This window comes from Cygnus atratus, chromosome 8 (assembly GCF_013377495.2).
Source record: "Cygnus atratus isolate AKBS03 ecotype Queensland, Australia chromosome 8, CAtr_DNAZoo_HiC_assembly, whole genome shotgun sequence".
NCBI classification, from domain to species: domain Eukaryota; kingdom Metazoa; phylum Chordata; class Aves; order Anseriformes; family Anatidae; genus Cygnus; species Cygnus atratus.
In genome coordinates, this window is record NC_066369.1 from 17616459 (window position 1) to 17633240 (window position 16782).

A 16782-nucleotide genomic window follows, 5' to 3' on the forward strand; every position below is an offset into this window, starting at 1 on the left:
AGCACATAGTTGGTGGCGGAGGGGAGAAGGAAACCATCACACTTCTGTATGTTCTCATTTGTTAATGGTGTTTTGACTCCACAAGGGAATCTAGTCACTTAGTTGTGCTGAATCTCTGTTGCTTAAGTTGAGAAAGGTAACATTATCCAAAGGAGTGGATAGTGAAGGCCCTGTGTTGCAGTTAAACTTCAGTGTGTTAGGTGAGAGTACAGGGCAGTGTCAAATTAAAGGTAACTGGTCCTTCATTAAGCTTATCTATTTCCTCTTCATCTCTTTTATAAATGTAAAATAACGTAGATGGGAAATACTACAGTATTTGTGCTTCGATGTAATATGTCACACATACTTATTTAAAACATTTCAAGAATATTAGTTGCTAAATGGAAACAAAATTGTCAGAGATCTTTGATAGACCAACCCTTAGGTACTTCTGCAGAGCCAGAACTGCAATTGGTATCTTAAGATGTGATGAATTTGGAACTTTCTGTCATTATATTTATATTTTACACATCTATATAAATACACGTGTGAAAAGTTTTATATATATATAATAGGTTTTTAATATAGGTTTTCTCTATAAAAATAAATATATATGTATAAAGCTGTTTATATATATATGTACTTCTGCAGTGATCTAGACAAAATTGACTGTTCAGAGGAAACTAGGTAAAAATGTTAAGCTTCATGAAACATTTATATTATATGAAACATTTGTGGATGAAATTGTAACAATCTCAAATGTTTTGAGAAATATGTAGGCTTTGGACCCCTTTTAAAAATCCTTCAAGGTACGTATGGGGGGGCTCCAAGTCCCGAAATCCTTTGTAGCACCCTAGGCAGATGCTAGATCTGTCCCGTACCTCCCAGCACCCGTACTGCATACACCCACAGAGCTTGGAACATCTCCCTGGGTGCTGCGTTAAATGTAAAAGGCAGTGAAGAAAACCTTTGCAGCTGTGCCCAGAGCTACTTGAAGGTAACAGCCACATTGTGCATGTCATTGCAGTCTTTGTAATATCAGAAATAAAAATCTTTCAGTTCTAGCTTTCAGAAATTGAAATATCACTTGCACGTGGTTCAGCAGAAAAAAAACAGTGAGGAAAAATGAAGTTGATTACAAAAAGTAGTTTTTTGGAAGTCTTAGGTAAAATGAGAGGGAGAGGGTTATTTGTTGTAGAAGAGCAGTAATTGCAGAACAGCCTGTGCAGCTCTGAGCATAATTTGCAGCTGCATCTCACGCAAGGGAAGCGGTGCTTGGCTCCTCTTACTCCTTCTGATCGGCTTGTATGGCTCTGAAGCAGGCAAAATAGGATATGAAGCCAAGCGGTGCAGGGATGAGCGATGATGCTGCTCTTACTGGCATCAAGGATGTGCTGTGCCTCATCCAGATCCATGCAGTTTGGTAGTTTTATAGTCAGTGCCTTGGTATTCAAGAAAACCATGGGCTGGCATTGCTCGGCAGCTGAGCGGCGTGGAGCACTTGGAGCAGCGAGCTGTTACTCAACTGCAGATGACTGACTCAATTAAGCGTTTCATTTAGAAAATGAACATGGTACATGACAGTTATATTTGAAGGAAATACTACCCCAGTGAGCCATAATGGAAAATGAAGTCAGTGAGATCTGGAGCCAGGATATCTAATTTTAATCTGAACTTTTTGTGAAGGAGCTTTGATAGCATCTACAGTTGACATCAAGTTCTCTAATTGAGCAGAAATCAGTGATGTTGAGGGATGCTTCACTTTAATAGGAGGGATCCAGCAGGTCGTTACAAATTTTTTCTACTTATGGAAACTTACCGTGTAAAAGTATTGCTGTTTTTCAAGACTTCATTTGACAGCAAAGTGTGTGAGGCTATTCCAGTTCTAAGCTTCTTTATCCCTTGCCTTCTTCTACCTAGCTCTCAGTCTATCTTACCTCTTACTGTTTGCCATTTACGTTCAGGCAAGAATACTTCAAAGAGAGATGAAGTAAGTAACACCGGTTTAGGTTTTAGTGTGCTGACAATATCGACATTTCTGTTTTTCCAGTGGAACCTTCTGACAAGGAATGATATTGTTAAATGTAGAGTTCAGACTTCTGATTCATAACTCTTTCTATGCACTAATCCGTGGACTAGGTCGTGCCTGGAAGGGGGAGGGAGGCTGGGCGAAAGTCTGAAAAGAGCCCTCTTAAGCTGATTATACAGCTGCAGCGACGGACTGAGTCTGCCTCAGTGAGCCCACAGGGAACTGGTCTTGCATGTGAAATCAGGATGTGCTGTGTGACTACAGTTTCTGCAGACACAAAGAGTATTCCTAGCAACAGGTAGCAGATAGCTGGAAGTAGTTCTGGAACATTTCTGTTTCAAGTGCCTGTGTTAGAGCCAGCCCTACAAGCCACATCCGTGCTTCTGTGACCTGTGTCACACCGTGCTGGGCCCAGCTGGGAGAGGCAGGTCTGCAGTGCTCCCACTGCTCTGGCCGTCTTGATTAAAGGTTTGGCAGAAAGAAAGTTCACATCACTGCAAGGCTTGGTCACTTACAATACACGAGCATGGCCTGTTTGAACAAGTCGGTGGTGAATTAAATGAAAAATTGCTAGAAAGCCCCGAGTTAGTGGACAGTATATAACAAACGGTCCTGTAAGTATGTGTTTTAATAAGCATACCTACCCATCATTAGTGGTCACTGCAGCTAATGATAGTGAGCCTATTCCTGTTTAAAGATTGCAAACCTTTACCGAAGCCTGCTTGGGAAGGTGCTTTGCATTAATACTGTGCCACGTTAAATGCCAGATACCACTGCAGCTTGCTCTCTGCACATGCTGGTGTTGATGCTTCCTTCAGTCGTGAGGATAAAGAATTAAAAACTGTTTCACTCACCTTGCAGAAGACTTTCAAAATTCCATTAAACTCACTGATTTTGAGTTACTTCAAAACTTTTTCAGTTCAGTAGTTTAAGTCGGCATCATAGCAATATGCAAAATAGCATAAAATCCGCGAGGCAAGATGTCAGTGAGCTTGTTCCATGTTACTTTGTGGACCTTAGCCTTCCTTAGTTCATTGTATTTGATTAGTAACTCCTTGGAAGGGTGCTTCTTGCTTGCTGCTCCCCCCCATCCCTTTCTTTTTTGGTAAAAGCGAAGACCACGGTACTTACACTGCAGGAAGCATAGTTCAGCTGTAAAGCTTAGCTTTAACCCAGAAATAACTAGATAAGGCAGTGAATATTTGGTAAGCGCACTTCATAAAGAGCCTGCGTTTAAAAATTGATAAGATAGTTAATTGAGCTTAGCAACTAACTTGTTGACTGTTTTGCTGCTGGATACACATCCCTGTCTCCGCAGCTGACTAGACCCCGCTGGATAATGTTCCATCTGCCCGATAAGCAAATGAGAGAGCAAGTTGGAGCAACGTGTTTGTTTTTAATTGTGGTACCAGAACCTTCGCATAACCGATGCTGATTATCTTGGATATAATGATTCATAGCTCTTAAGTAGTTTATAAAAAAAAAAAAAAAAAAAAAAAAGTACCACCACCACCGCTCAAAGTTCCTGTGCTTCACTTAGATGTCTGGTGTCTGCTTTCTAAATGGCACTAGTCCGTCCCTCCTTCCTCTCCCAAATCTGTACTGTTTGTCACGAGTGTAAAATTCGGAACCAGAGCAAAGGGCCTTGCACCTACCTTTTAGACTGCTCTTTCTTTTTTTTTTATGAGATTTCATTTAGAAGAAGATTGTTACATGCACTATACAGAGTGGGAGAGTTTGAAACAGTGAAAGGAAGAATGGCTGGTCTTAAGTCATTATTGACTTCTGCAGATTCTCTGCAAATGAGAGACAAAGCCAGAGATTTTCTAGTCATAGAGGGGTGTCCTGTAGGCAGTACTGCCTTTCTTGACATGATACTGCGCTGGAACCATGCTCCAGGAGTTTCTGTTCTCAGGTACTAATTGCGCTAGCTTTAAAGGGAAGATGGTTTTACAGCCCACAAAGTGGAGAAGGGATTGTGGCATCAATTTCTGTGTCTACCAAAAGTTTCCTGATATTTCTGTAAAGCGTTTATTCTTTCCAACTTTTGTTAACCCTGTTATGCCAAAACGCAGCTTCCCTCCCTGCCCCAGCACCTTTTGTGGTCAGAAAGACGAGTCCTTTGTTTTGTGGGGAGCCTGGCCTCCGCTCGGACCTGTGGCAGTTGTTGTTGCGCTGGGTTGGCAGTCTGGCCTGGGTGATATGCCAAAAAGTATTTTCCTTTTCTCAAATGAAAGGGCAGCTGTGCGCATAGAAAGTCAGCTGGAAGATGTTCCCTTTTAAAACGTGAAATGCTGCTGATCACTTGATTGGTGGTACCGTGCCTGTATTTGCAAGGAAGAGGTTTTCACCCCAAAAGGACTTGAAATTCAGCAGGAGCTGGGATCATTGCCTCTTTCTGAGTGCCCCTCTCAGCTCCTCTGTGTGCTGCTTTACTCTTTGAAAATGCCATTCAAAATCTTTACTATATATTGTATCCTGCACTTGTGTCATAGGCTACCAAGCTTTATCATAGGAAAAAAAATGGCAGTTACCAGCTAACACTAGTAAGGCATTAACAGCATGCATTTCTTTTTCTTTTCAGGGAGCAAAAGTTCTACTGGCATTTGAAGCTTGTATTTCCTCACTGTCATGCTGAATACACTTTAAAAAGGTACAAGCTTGATAAACAGATTTGTATAAAGTTTAAATTCTTCTGCTGGAATTAAACTGGAAAACATTTTGATCAGTTCTTAAATATTTCTATTATACAAGGTAAACTTTAATATTATTTTCTGCCTTAATTACAGGGGCATTTAAATTAACGCTGTGTAGTATTTTAGTCCTTGAAAGCTAGTGGGCTTTTCAAATCAGGTGAAATATTTCATTGCTAGTCCTTCCTTGATGTAAAGAGAACAGCTTGTATATTCATGGTGGTGACATGCTGTACAGCTAATCTATTCTGCTCTCGTGGAGCAGGGATTCAGCAGGATTTCACTTTCCTCTCCGCTTGCGCGCTGGAGCTGACCTTCACATACGATGAAATGGTTGCGTTGTTTCCTTTGTAGGAAAGCCCATAAGCACATTTTGCAAAATCCCCAAACTAAGCTTTTATTGACAAATCCTTCTTTCTCCTTTTTTCCTAGCCTGAAGGGGTATGAGAAGTATGCCCGCATCTACTTCTGGGCTGTACGAACAGCATGTTATGCTGCAGGGTTTGAAACTAGAGATACTCATCTGTTTACTCCTTGTGGATGCCAGTGAAGTCCCAGTGTTGAAACTGAGATAGAGCTGTCAATTACCTGTGCTGTATTGATACACATTTATAATCCTCCTATAAAGCGCTCAGTTGTACCACTGTAGCATGCAAATACACAGTTTCCTTTAAATGACTCAGATAATAGATTTTTGTGTACACGATGAAGCATGTCTTATGTATTTGATTTTTATCTTTTGTGAAAGGGTGCCAGAGGATAAAATGCTCACCGATATCCTTAAGCCCTACATCGATCCAGTGGAGTCAGATCCTGTAGTTTGTCAAAGGTGCGTACTGAATAACTTTCTGTCTAATTCACTAATAAAAGAAAGGAGTCATCCTGAACAGATTGCTTAAAGTAGCTGCACTTTCAATATGAAAGGTTGAGGTCCCTGTCAGCAGGACATCCTTAATTCCTGTGGCAAAAACCATCCCAACTTTCACAATTAAGTAACCCTGGAATATAGCCACTAAGTTTAAATCAGTAGAAGATTAAGACATTGACTCATAGCATACAGATCAAATAAAGCAACTGTAATTCTAAAAAATATGACCATAATTATCTGCAGTAAACCTTTTCTTTGGAGGAATTAGAAAAACACACTAGTAATTATAGCCCTAATTTTTAGAAGATACTCAACATACGGCAAACACTTGTTTTTTATAAAGAAATAAATGCTTTTGCTTGTTGACATACAAAAGATATCCATCTCTTATGGATGGTAAGAGTCTGAAGTACATCATTGTCTCTTCATCTGTTGCTTATTCTTTTTTTCAGATTAAAAATCTATACAATGTCTCCTCAGTCAGATGTACAAATTTTAATGAAAATAGAAAACAGGAAGCAAAACTCTATCAGGTAAGATGGTTCTTTAGTTTGTGTGCTTCTTAATTAAGGATACAAAAAAATATATAAATACGTTTCTTAGTCTTTAGTATCACAGGGACAAATCACATATCTCATGGATTAAGCTGTGAGTAATTACCAGCCATTTTAAGTGATTCCGCAAAAAACATTATTTCTTTGTCTTTTAATATATCAACATTGAAATTTCTGCACAATTAGACGATTCTGCACGATCGGTAAATTCAGCCAAGTCAGACTTGGACAATTTAAGAAGCCGTGGCACTCACGGCTGCATCAGTGGACTGGTGAGTGTGCCTGTGCCTGAACTGCTTCAGCAGCAGTCCGTGCAAGTGTTTGAGTGTTTGCGCTGAAGTTGGGTTTGTGTTAAATGCTAAATTAATGTATTGACCAGCTGAAGTGTAGTGTCCATTCTCTTCTATAAGCTCCTGTGTGGATATGTGAACCTCTCAAGGGAGTCAGCTGGGGAGCTGTCTTTTTCAAACCACCATTGCAGCAGAAATTACTTCTCAGCATCCAGTCGCTGAATTGGAAGTAACATATTTTTCTCAACGTTACTAGCTCATTACTCTTCATGTTAAGATATTGCTGGGTGTGGGCTTTTAAGTTTCCAGAGTTTTGACTTGTGAAAAATTGTTTTCTTTGTTTCCAGAACAGACAGTAATAATCTCGGACTTCAAAATTAAACTTTAAATAAATAATTTTTGATGGTATAAATACCATTTTGAAGACTCCACCCTGTTGTCATTGTTACTGAAAAGGATATGTACCAGCTTTAATATCATAGCTTATTGTGGTTGACCAGTGATTCCTAGTTAGGGTTCTTAAAGTACATTCTTTTCTTCAAATGTAACAAATGGAAATAATATACTTCCCTGAAGCATGGTATGTTATTTCTAAGGGGAAGAAAAAAGGTATAGTAAAAGAACGCCAGTTGTAACAGAACTTCATGTTTGTGCTATGTTTCTCTTTCCCAGTAAGTATTATTCAGAAGTGAGTAACATACTTCCAGCATTCAAGCCACAAATATAAACTCCTCATGGTTTTGATTTTTTTTCCCTCTTTGCAATCACTACTTGAAATAAGGTAGTAAAATTTGCCATCAGAGTTCTCAGCTACAAACCTGTTGGTTTTGAGTGAAATGTGTGGACTGACTTCTGTTTACTTCAAGAATGGCCTAATTCTCTACATTTGGAGGGGGGGGGGGGGAATTAAAAATGCTGGTATTGTGAGCTAACCTGAAAAGTTCCATGTGGAAGGGTGCAGGCAGGTGAAGCTTTCTCAGGTTTCTCTCTCTGCTGTATTTCCCAGTGCTCCGTGAATTCAGTTCAGGCACTTTAGCCGTGCAGGTTGTGTATGGTGTTGTACCCAAGTAAAAAAGACCTTCTAGAACTTAGTGCTAGGAAACAGCATCAGAACAATTTCCCATTTTACAATACTTTATGGCAGACTTGGGCTCAGCTGTCAATAGTGGTATTCGGGACAGGTTTCCACAGCATGAACAACTTCTGTCCCCTTTGCAGATTAACGTAGGAAAAACTGAGAATGCATTCAGCTAGTTACTGCTGTACATCATTCTGCAGTGCATGGTTGGAAGGGCAGTATTCAGGTGATGGTACTGAATATTCATTTGTATTTTTAAAATATAGTCATTTATACACAGATTTTTTTCACTGTTATTTTAGTTTTAAGCTTTTGGCGGCTTTTTCAGTTACAGAAGTGTTAATGACTGCTTAAACTGCTACTTAAACTTTCAGATAGGTGCTTGGAAAAAAAATTTGCTTTTGCAATAGCAGATTAAATCCACCTTTCAGTCGTTTGAAGTAGGATAGTAGTGCAGAAAGCTTGAGAAGGAAACCAATTTCATATCAAGTGGACAATTTCTTTTGCTCATTGGTTCCTTTTGTTACTTAACCATTTTCATCTTCTGAAATGGGTATAATGCTTCCTTAGCCCATGTGCTTGAGAGAAAATCATTTTTCATGAAGCTTTTTAGAAGAATCTCAGAAGTTGTGCTATCTGCAAAATAAATAGCCTGAAATTGGAGTTTCACTCCAACACTTCCAGAATCGTCTTTATTTTCCAATATCAAAGTTATAGTAATTAGTATTTAATCAGTGAATCGTACGTTTTAAGAAGAACTGTAGGAAGTTAACAAGAAGTCTTTTGGATGAGAAACGCAACTCCTTGTTGGTAGAGCAGGCCCTGCTGTGGCAGCTGGGGCAGGTCACGGAAGCAGCACACTGAAAGAAAATCCTGCCTCAGAAAGGAAAGGACAAAGTTGGTTTGACACGATGGGACTGCCAGCTCAGCAGAAGAGCATCTTCTGTCAACGTGAGCTGGGGCTCTGCCAGCAGGCTCTCGGTGTAGTTGTGCTAGCAGAGTTGTTGTGACAAAGGCTCTCGGAGGGAATTTAAGCTTTTACTGTAGTTGCGTTATAGTTAAGAGAGAATTTATTTTGATTTTGGCTCCTTTTGGCTCCCCGCTGTTAAATTAATTAGGGTGTGCGTTGTCTCACAGTAAAAACTCAGTACCTGGGGCAGCAGTGGGAGTACTTGATACTTGCTACTGATGCAGACCAGCTTGTGTCTTAGCGGTGGGGAGCTGCTGGTTTGTGAAGTCATCACTGTCACTGTGAGCTCACTCATCCTGTGCTGCCTCCCCTGCCTGGTTTTAGGCTGTGGGCTCCTGTAGGGCAGAACCCTCTTCATTCCTCTTCGTCACTCTGGGGACAGCAGCCTGGAGGAATGCGGTTGGTGTAGTCTATGAATCGTGCAAGTCTACATAAATACTCTGTTATCCAGCACTTCCTCTGGTCCACCAGAGAATTATTTCTCCACAAGTAGTAGGTTAGTAGGAAGGCTGTAAAAATGTATTTGTTTGAGTGGATGTTGGTTTTAGGCTTAGCAGAACCATTTAAGAAAAATACTTTTCATAGCTGGGATTATGTATTATTGAGTCAGTGCAGTGGTGTTTCAGAGAACATCTAAGTAGGATTATTATGGGTTATAAATGTTAGTCTGCTAGTTTTAAGTATGTTACAGAAGGATTTTAGTATTTCCTGCAAATGTTTATGAAACAGGAGTTTGTGGTTTACTTTTGTCTGTTTTCTGTATTTCACAGCAAACAAACCTTTCAGTTTTGAAAGTCCTTTGCAGAATGCTTTAAATTGGGGATGGAGGGGAAGGGGGAGGCTTTTTTTCTTTATCCAGAAGTATAAATTATCCACGCAGTGCAGATTTCTGCTTCTTCACAGGAGTTCTGCAGAACTTCAGAAATGCACTGTTGTGTGGCTCTCACGGAGAGCTGCCAAGCAGCGTGGTGCTGGCTTTCTCCCTGCTAGGTGCTTTTTGTGATCCCTGGTGACAGTTCTTAGTGAACTTTCCCATCTGTGATAAGCTCTTGTGGGTTTCTGTTTTTGTTGTTCCTCATCCTGATCTCTAGCTCTTCTCTACAACCAGTTTCTAAAATTGCTTTCGGTTTGAGCTGGTAGCACCCCACAGTTGTTCGGAGTAACCTAAAGCGTGATCTCCCCTCGTGTCCTCTTGTCCGCATCTGTCACCTAATGCTCTATGGCACTACACCCGTTACACCACTCGATAGTCTTGTCGTGTAATTGCACTTACTTTATAAGGAATCTTGTGAAGGAGGGTTTAAAGACATGAGTGTTACACAACTCTTCTTTCTTTAAAACTTTGGTTTGGAAAAAATCTGCATTTGAATGGGTTGTTATAATAGTTTTCCGTTTTGTGGTGCTCGCCTCTATCACCTGTTACGCAATATTTAGTTGGTGTCCATTCTGTCCTTGGCTGAAAATATTCCAAGAAAGGTTTAGCTGCTGCCTCTTGGATGATTTTTACAGTCTACATTCTTTTATAAAATAGTCTTTTCTTTCTTCAGGATAAATTAGTGTCCTGACTGTCTTCAGTCCTTTATTTGGGATGCCTTCAAAGTGACTTCATATGGTAAGAGCATTGCTTTTTCCACTAAGGAAAGAAAAAATGCAACTGCCAAATTATACAGTCTGGTTTGGGAAATACACCTTCTTTTTCTTCTCTTCCTGAGAATTGCCTTATTAGGCTTTGTGTAACTAAAAAAAGCATAAACAAAAATCCGAAATCCAGCAGATCCTTGATATTTGTTACAGCTAAGTTAGTGGCCAGAGTTTTGGGGGGTTTTGTGACTGTAGATTCTAATGGGATCATTACTTACACTTGCTTACCATAGAAGATGAACTTATTTCTACATGAGAATGAACTGCAACAGACCAGGTTTACAGTAGATGTTTTTCTCTCTCTGAGACAATTAAATAAAGATCTCCTTTACTGCGTTCATAACATCTTGCATGAAGCTAGTTGAGATAGTTGTCTGTCTTTAGACACTCTCGTTTAGTTTAATGGAATTAAAAATAATGGTTTCTTAAACATCGTTGTTAGGTCCTTTATAGGTCATTTTTCTTCTTTGACTATTAGTGTATTCAGAATGACATGTAAACATTGTTTCAGCATAAGTCATTGTAGAACACTTTGGAGGCACTGCCAGAACATTTAGATGTGTGGAAAATTGAGGCTGCTTGGCCTTCTAAAGCCTTGCAAAGCCCACTACTTTTGGGGGACCATGTCCTCCAAGGAACTCTGACTTTCCTGTTGTAAACCAGCCACACCACGCAGGGGTGTTGGTGTATAGGATCGGTTGTAGCATTGGTGTTTGTATCAGTGGTACTGGTGCAGCTCATGATTCAATTACTCAGAAAGCCAAAAATATCCAAAGCATTTTTGTACCGGTTCCAGCATCAGGGGGCTTCTTGCTTTGTGTGGTGACATTGGCTGGTGCACATGAGAATACTGGCATGTTTGCCACTTAATTCTTGTGGACCACTGGGAAGAAAATTTGCTAAACAAGTATCAGAGGTTCTCCTCTACTAAATGTCATTGCTTTATGGTGGTGAACGCTTATTTTGCTTCAACTGATCCAGTGCAGTTGCTTCCCAGAAGCCTGGATGATGTTAGTAATGTTGGAGCACTTCCCTGTCTCAAGATCAGCTGGCAGAAATGAGAGTTATTTCCTTGGATGACTGAGTTCTGTGCTCAAAGAGAATTTTCTTTTGTAGTCCATTGTTTTTCAGCATCTGCGGGTTAGATCACATTAGTAGGTCGCAGTAGTCACAGTAATAGATTTAGGAAGATGAAGTCAGTTCTTTTTGCTTCAGTGCGTGTGTGCCAACAGACTTTTAGAAAATTGCCTTGGAATTCCAAGAGTAATATAAATGCAATGGAATCGAATCTTTTTAAATGCAAAACTTACATAGATTTGATTATTTTCTTGTTTTTTTTTTTTTTTAAAGTCTGTTATACCTGGTATTTTGTCAGTGATTGTAAGAGTATCAAATACTGCTATCTTTAAACACATCAGAGCCTCAAATATCAAGTGTCAGTGTCTTCCTTGGATGGTGTTAATTTTTCATACTGTCTTCCTAGGGCAATTCCTTCTGCATTATCATTTGCGAATAACTTCATGTGAAACCAGTACAGCTTATAGTTTTTGTTTTCTGCTTTTCATAGGTGATTTGGTTGCTTAAAAAAATCAGTGCAACCAGTGCGGTGCTCAGATCAATTTTTATCATCATCTTAAGAACTCATTTCAAAACTACTACTTCATTCATCTAGCAAAACAAAAGGCTGGAATGGGCCCTTCTCAGGCATTCTTTCTTTCCCTGCATTTTCTGCAAGTGTTGAAAAGTGTGGGGTGGTTTATTTAATATTCCCTAGTCTTACTTAGGAAGCAATTTCTCTTCACATTTATGTAGTGCTTGGTATACATGAGACAGGAATTACGGATACAAATCCCTGGCTGAACTGCTGGCCTTGGCATGAGTTGGAACAGACCCCAGGCTGGCTTTAGCCTATGCCAGCAGAAGATTGACAGTAGAATTCATTACTCTTCTCGAGCTCACAGCAGCTGGCACAAAAGCAGCTCTGCCTGCTTTACAAAGGCAGGGAGTTAGCTTACAATAGTTATTCTTCACTGCACAACTCTAGTCAGGCTCTGGCTACTTTGTCCTGTTCAAGGGGAAGTCAAATTTGTTCAGTAGTCTGTTTCTTAAACACAGTGCTCCTGTGTATTACTTGCTGCTGTCTCTTCCCAGAGTGCTGGGTTTTGTTTTTTATTAAAACTTTTGCTTTTCTTCCTGAATACTTTACTATGTTTTCTTATAGGTCACTTTCATCTTCCCAGGTTTGTTACTGCAGCCATTTCAGTGTCATTTTTCACTTGCTCCCTCCTTCTCTGAACATCGGTCTCCCTGCTGACAAAAGCGATGGAGAGCAACAGATGCCAGGATGTACAACTTTTACTGTAAAAAGTAGTCAGTTTTCCTTTCTTTCTACTTACGTTCTTAATCGAAATCATCTTACACAACATAAAAGGAAAGCAGAAAACTAGTCATTGCTGACTATAAAAAGTACGTATGATGTGAATCTGTAGCATGCACAGCTAAACGTTTATGATGTCTGACTATAATTACTTGACCTTTGAGAAGATTTTTGGGATGATTCCAAAGAAAACAGAATTTGTCTATCTTACTATCTTGAGCAATCATTCATTTTTTCTTTTCCTGAAAAGAATTCCTTTATGAACCAGTATGCGCCTGTTTTTTAAAGTAACAATCCAGCGTTTTGTAACCCATGCTGAATTCTTTTGGATGAACTGTTTTATAATTAATGGTATTGCATTAGGATTTCTGGAGTGTCCCAGCTAGAGAGTCTCAGGCTGAGACATCTATTGCACAAAGATTTATTTGAAATTGCTCTCTCCGCTCCAAAATTCTGCAGTCTGTGTTGCGGCAAGTTAGATCCAGACCACTTACAGAGGAAAAACGTGTGAGTAAGTGAAGAGGTGGAGGATAAGATAACAATAAAAGTGTTAGTGTTGGCTTCACCCGAGTGGTTTGCCCTGTCTAGTCATCTGGTGGTGATCTGCAGGTACCACAGGCAGGCTTAAAGACCTTCAGAGCCTTCACGCTTTCAAAGCAAGTAGGCAGGCCCCAAATTGTGAAAGATGAGGAAAAGTGTACACCGTAGCCTCTTTTCTGCATCATAACTGGGCTTATTAGCATGGGAGCGATGTGCCCAGCATACGCACAAGCCGATTTTCTCTTCTCTCTCTGAGTAAGTGTTCGTCTAGGAATGGGTTTCCAGAACCGTCTCTTCTGGGGGGAAGAGAGAACTTGTGCATACGGCTGTAACGTGTAATGTACATATGGTGTGGAAAAAGCCTTCACTGAAGTCCGTGCACAGTGCACCATGCATACCTAGGGCATACCTCAAGGCAAGAAGACAGGCCATGAAGCCCGAGAGACAACTGCAGACTGGAAAAAACCCTGTTGAATAAACTGCCGCCCCTCAGCTAGGGGAGGGACTTGCTGTCGGTGGGTTGTAGATTGGAGGAAACATTCAAACCATTTGTCCTGATCCAGCCTAGCTTAAGTGTCGTGCTGTGAGACGTACTGAGGGTTTAATTCAGCTGTATCTACCTCGATTGCTCTTCAGTGTCTTCGAGAAGGGGAGAGAGGCTATGTCTCAGAGTACGTTCAGCTGTGCCTTGGAAGGAGGAGGCACGGTGAGGCTCTGACTTGAAGCTAGCCGAGTTTCTCAGGTTTGGGGACCAGGCAGCACGGGGAGGCCGGAGTAAAATGCTTCTAGAAGCAAAGATACAAACTCGTTTGTGTTTGAGAGCAGTCAAAGCGATAGACTGAACTTGGAAGCTGCAGTGCTGTGAAAAATGGCAGCTCAGCCATCGGTGTTTTCACAGAGGCAGAGGAAAGGGGAACCTCTTTGTGCTCCAGTGGGAAAGGCGAGATCCTGTTATTTCCTTGTGATGCTGCCAAAGGGGAATCCCTCTGTTTTTTCGCTTTCCTGACGGAAATGAGCAAGGACTGATTGTTTCGACCCCGCCAAAGAGGGAATTGACCTTCCTGCTTGTTTGCCAAGAAAATAATTTGTTTTCTTTATTTCATAGCTTTTCCTTTTCATTGTAAAGCGTTAGTAACCCCTTAATGGAAGGTTTATTGAGCTGTGGTTTCCATGCAAAGAAGTGTAAATTTGTGGATACGTTTCCAAAACTTAGTGCAGAGGGTTAGAAGTGTTCAGGCTATCTTCATGGGAGGCAAATTGGAAAACTTGGAATTTGCTATCAAGGGATCCTAAATTACAGAAGTATCAATTCGGTTTTCTGAAGTAGCGGTTCATTAGACTAGCTCAAGTGTAATAAGAAAATTATTGCCAGCGTACAAAGGGTAATTTCTCATCAGCTTTATATTTCTGTTAATTTTGTCAGTGCACTGCTGACTTGCATTAAGTTGTCAATGAGATTTGACCTATTAGTTTTCTGAACTCGGTATATCAGAGTTTTTCATGTCCTTTGTTACTCCTTTGTAACCCCCCCCCACACCTCTAAGACTCCTTGCAGTAATGTTTCATGGGGCACTGTAACAGAAGGACTGTAAAGCAGATCTGTGACATTTACTTTTCCTCCATGAACATGCCAGTATTTTGTTAATGGCAAAGTTACAGAACTTGACTTCCCTGGATTTTTGGGGAACCACCCACAGCTTTTGCTTGCACTAGAGATGCCACTAGTATCTTTGCAGGTTTTGAAACTTCAGGAATTCGTCTTCAGTATTAAACCCGCTCTCTTTCTAATAACTTTTCCCTTGTGCAATTTCATTTTCCCTCTAGGCCTTCTGGCTATCATTAACTTATTAGGCTGGTTAGCTTCTTTATCTCAGGCATGTAGCAGCAGCATACGATCGCAGAGTACCCTTTCACAGTATATCTGCACTGTACAACGTAGATTCGTAAACCTTAAGCTCCTGAGCAGTTTGTGAAGCTTCATGGCAAATTTCTGTATGTATAAAGGACTGTTGGCTGTCATGCACTTGAGCCATAGTATCTTTACTTGCTGGATTTTATTATTTCTTTTCATTATGTCTTAGGAGATGGGGAAAATATTTGTTTTCTTGAAATTCAGTATCACTGTTTCTGTATTCTTTGAACCAAATTCTTCTGAATCCAAGAAAATGACATTAGTTAGCTTCATATTTTCCTCCTGTTTGTTTTGTTGTACTTTCTCCAATAACTAAAAGATTCAGAATGGTTCGTACTTGAGTTAATCTTTAGATTGTTGTTTTGCATCCTGAGTCCACTTACCACATCTCGCCTAATGCTCTGTCCACCCAGTTGTTGCAACAGATGCCTTATCTGTGTTATGTTGTTTGCCATCAATTGATATTTTTTTTCCGTGGTTGTCATTAAAGAACTTTTGCTGTGTTTTTTTTTTTCCCTTCATGCAATTGCCTCATTCTCAAGAGGTTTAGACAAGGACAGCCTTTGTGCTTCTGCAGTGACATACTTGTACTCTTACATTGCTTATCTCTTCTTTCCCCAAACTGCTTTGTATATTTGCTAGGGTGAAAGTGAACAAACCAATGAATCTTTCTGGACAGCTACTATTGTGCCTGATAATTTAGGTGACAGTTAGTGTCCCTGTTATAGCTTGTCTTAATAGGGTCTTTGTATGAAGATGGTCTGTGGTAGAGATACGGCAAGGAAAAGGAACAGTGTCGTGGTTTCCTCGTTACTCTGAAGTGGCTTTATGCATTTGAAGCGTGTAGGTATAGTGAGGAGGTGGCGATGAAGTCTGAGATGCCTTCCTGGTGCGCTGACAACGTGTCTTCCTCTGCATTGTTGATTGTATCCCAATGGGACTGGTGGGCCAAATGCTGAAAATAAGAAGTTGCTTGTCCTAATTTTCCTTTTTCTTTTCTGGAAAAAAAAAAGGGAAAAATGACTGTACAGTGATGGAACTTGTTGCTGAAAATGGCCATCTGATTCAGAAAGAGATTGGTCAGGCATCTGTTCTGGATCGGTGTAGGTTAAGCTATGCAGGTTTTGACAGCAGGGAGGAGAGGTTAGTGAGTGTTTGTCAAGGCAGACTGTGGACGTCCTGCACTGGGAGAGAAACCATAAAGCAAAAGTGGAAGGAGGAGCCTAGGAAGTTTTAAAATAGTTGTGTAAACTGTATTATATTTTTTGTATTAGAATATTAACTTAAACTTGGTCGGACCCTCCTCTCTCTTTCCTTAAGAGTGGTCAAGCAAAGCAGAGACTTCCGTGTTTTTCAGCTGCTGTTATTAATTATGTTACAAAGGAAGCATTACGGCAAGTAATTTCCTTTATTGTTTTCTTTTTTTTAAGGACTCTGCCTTTTTGTTTATTGTATTTCTGTAATTCTTTTTCACGCATAAGGACTAACAAAATTCACTGTGTTCCAGATTTTTAGAATGTCAAAATTCTGGTGAGAAAGTTAAATATTAAAAGTCTGCGTTGTTTTGGTACATTGTGTTTACTTTCTGCCATATAAGCCTCCTTTCATATCTATTCAAGAGTGCATTTCACTACTTCCATGTTCACCAAATCATAACCACACGATGAGGTTATTCACCACTTAGGAATGAAAGTCCATCTGTTAGTTATTATCTTTGCTATGCTGCAGCTCTTCACAAGGAGTGCTTGGGAGAGCCTTTAAATGCTGTACCCAGTCTTTCCTCTCTTCTGGGGAAACGCAGATAGCTGGAAAATGCTGCCTGCCTTACTTGGGGGATGTGGGGGAGAAATC

General features: G+C 40.3%; 1 protein-coding gene across 1 annotated transcript in view; it reads left to right on the forward strand.

Moving 5' to 3' along the window:
- The window catches only part of ZNHIT6 (zinc finger HIT-type containing 6), a 33711-nt gene that overhangs the window by 7290 nt on the left and 9639 nt on the right, over positions 1 to 16782 (forward strand). The window contains exons 6-8 of the mRNA XM_050712161.1: positions 4593 to 4661; positions 5450 to 5530; positions 6022 to 6102. Coding sequence (XP_050568118.1) covers positions 4593 to 4661; positions 5450 to 5530; positions 6022 to 6102 — 231 coding nt within the window. The remainder of the gene's footprint in view (positions 1 to 4592; positions 4662 to 5449; positions 5531 to 6021; positions 6103 to 16782) is intronic.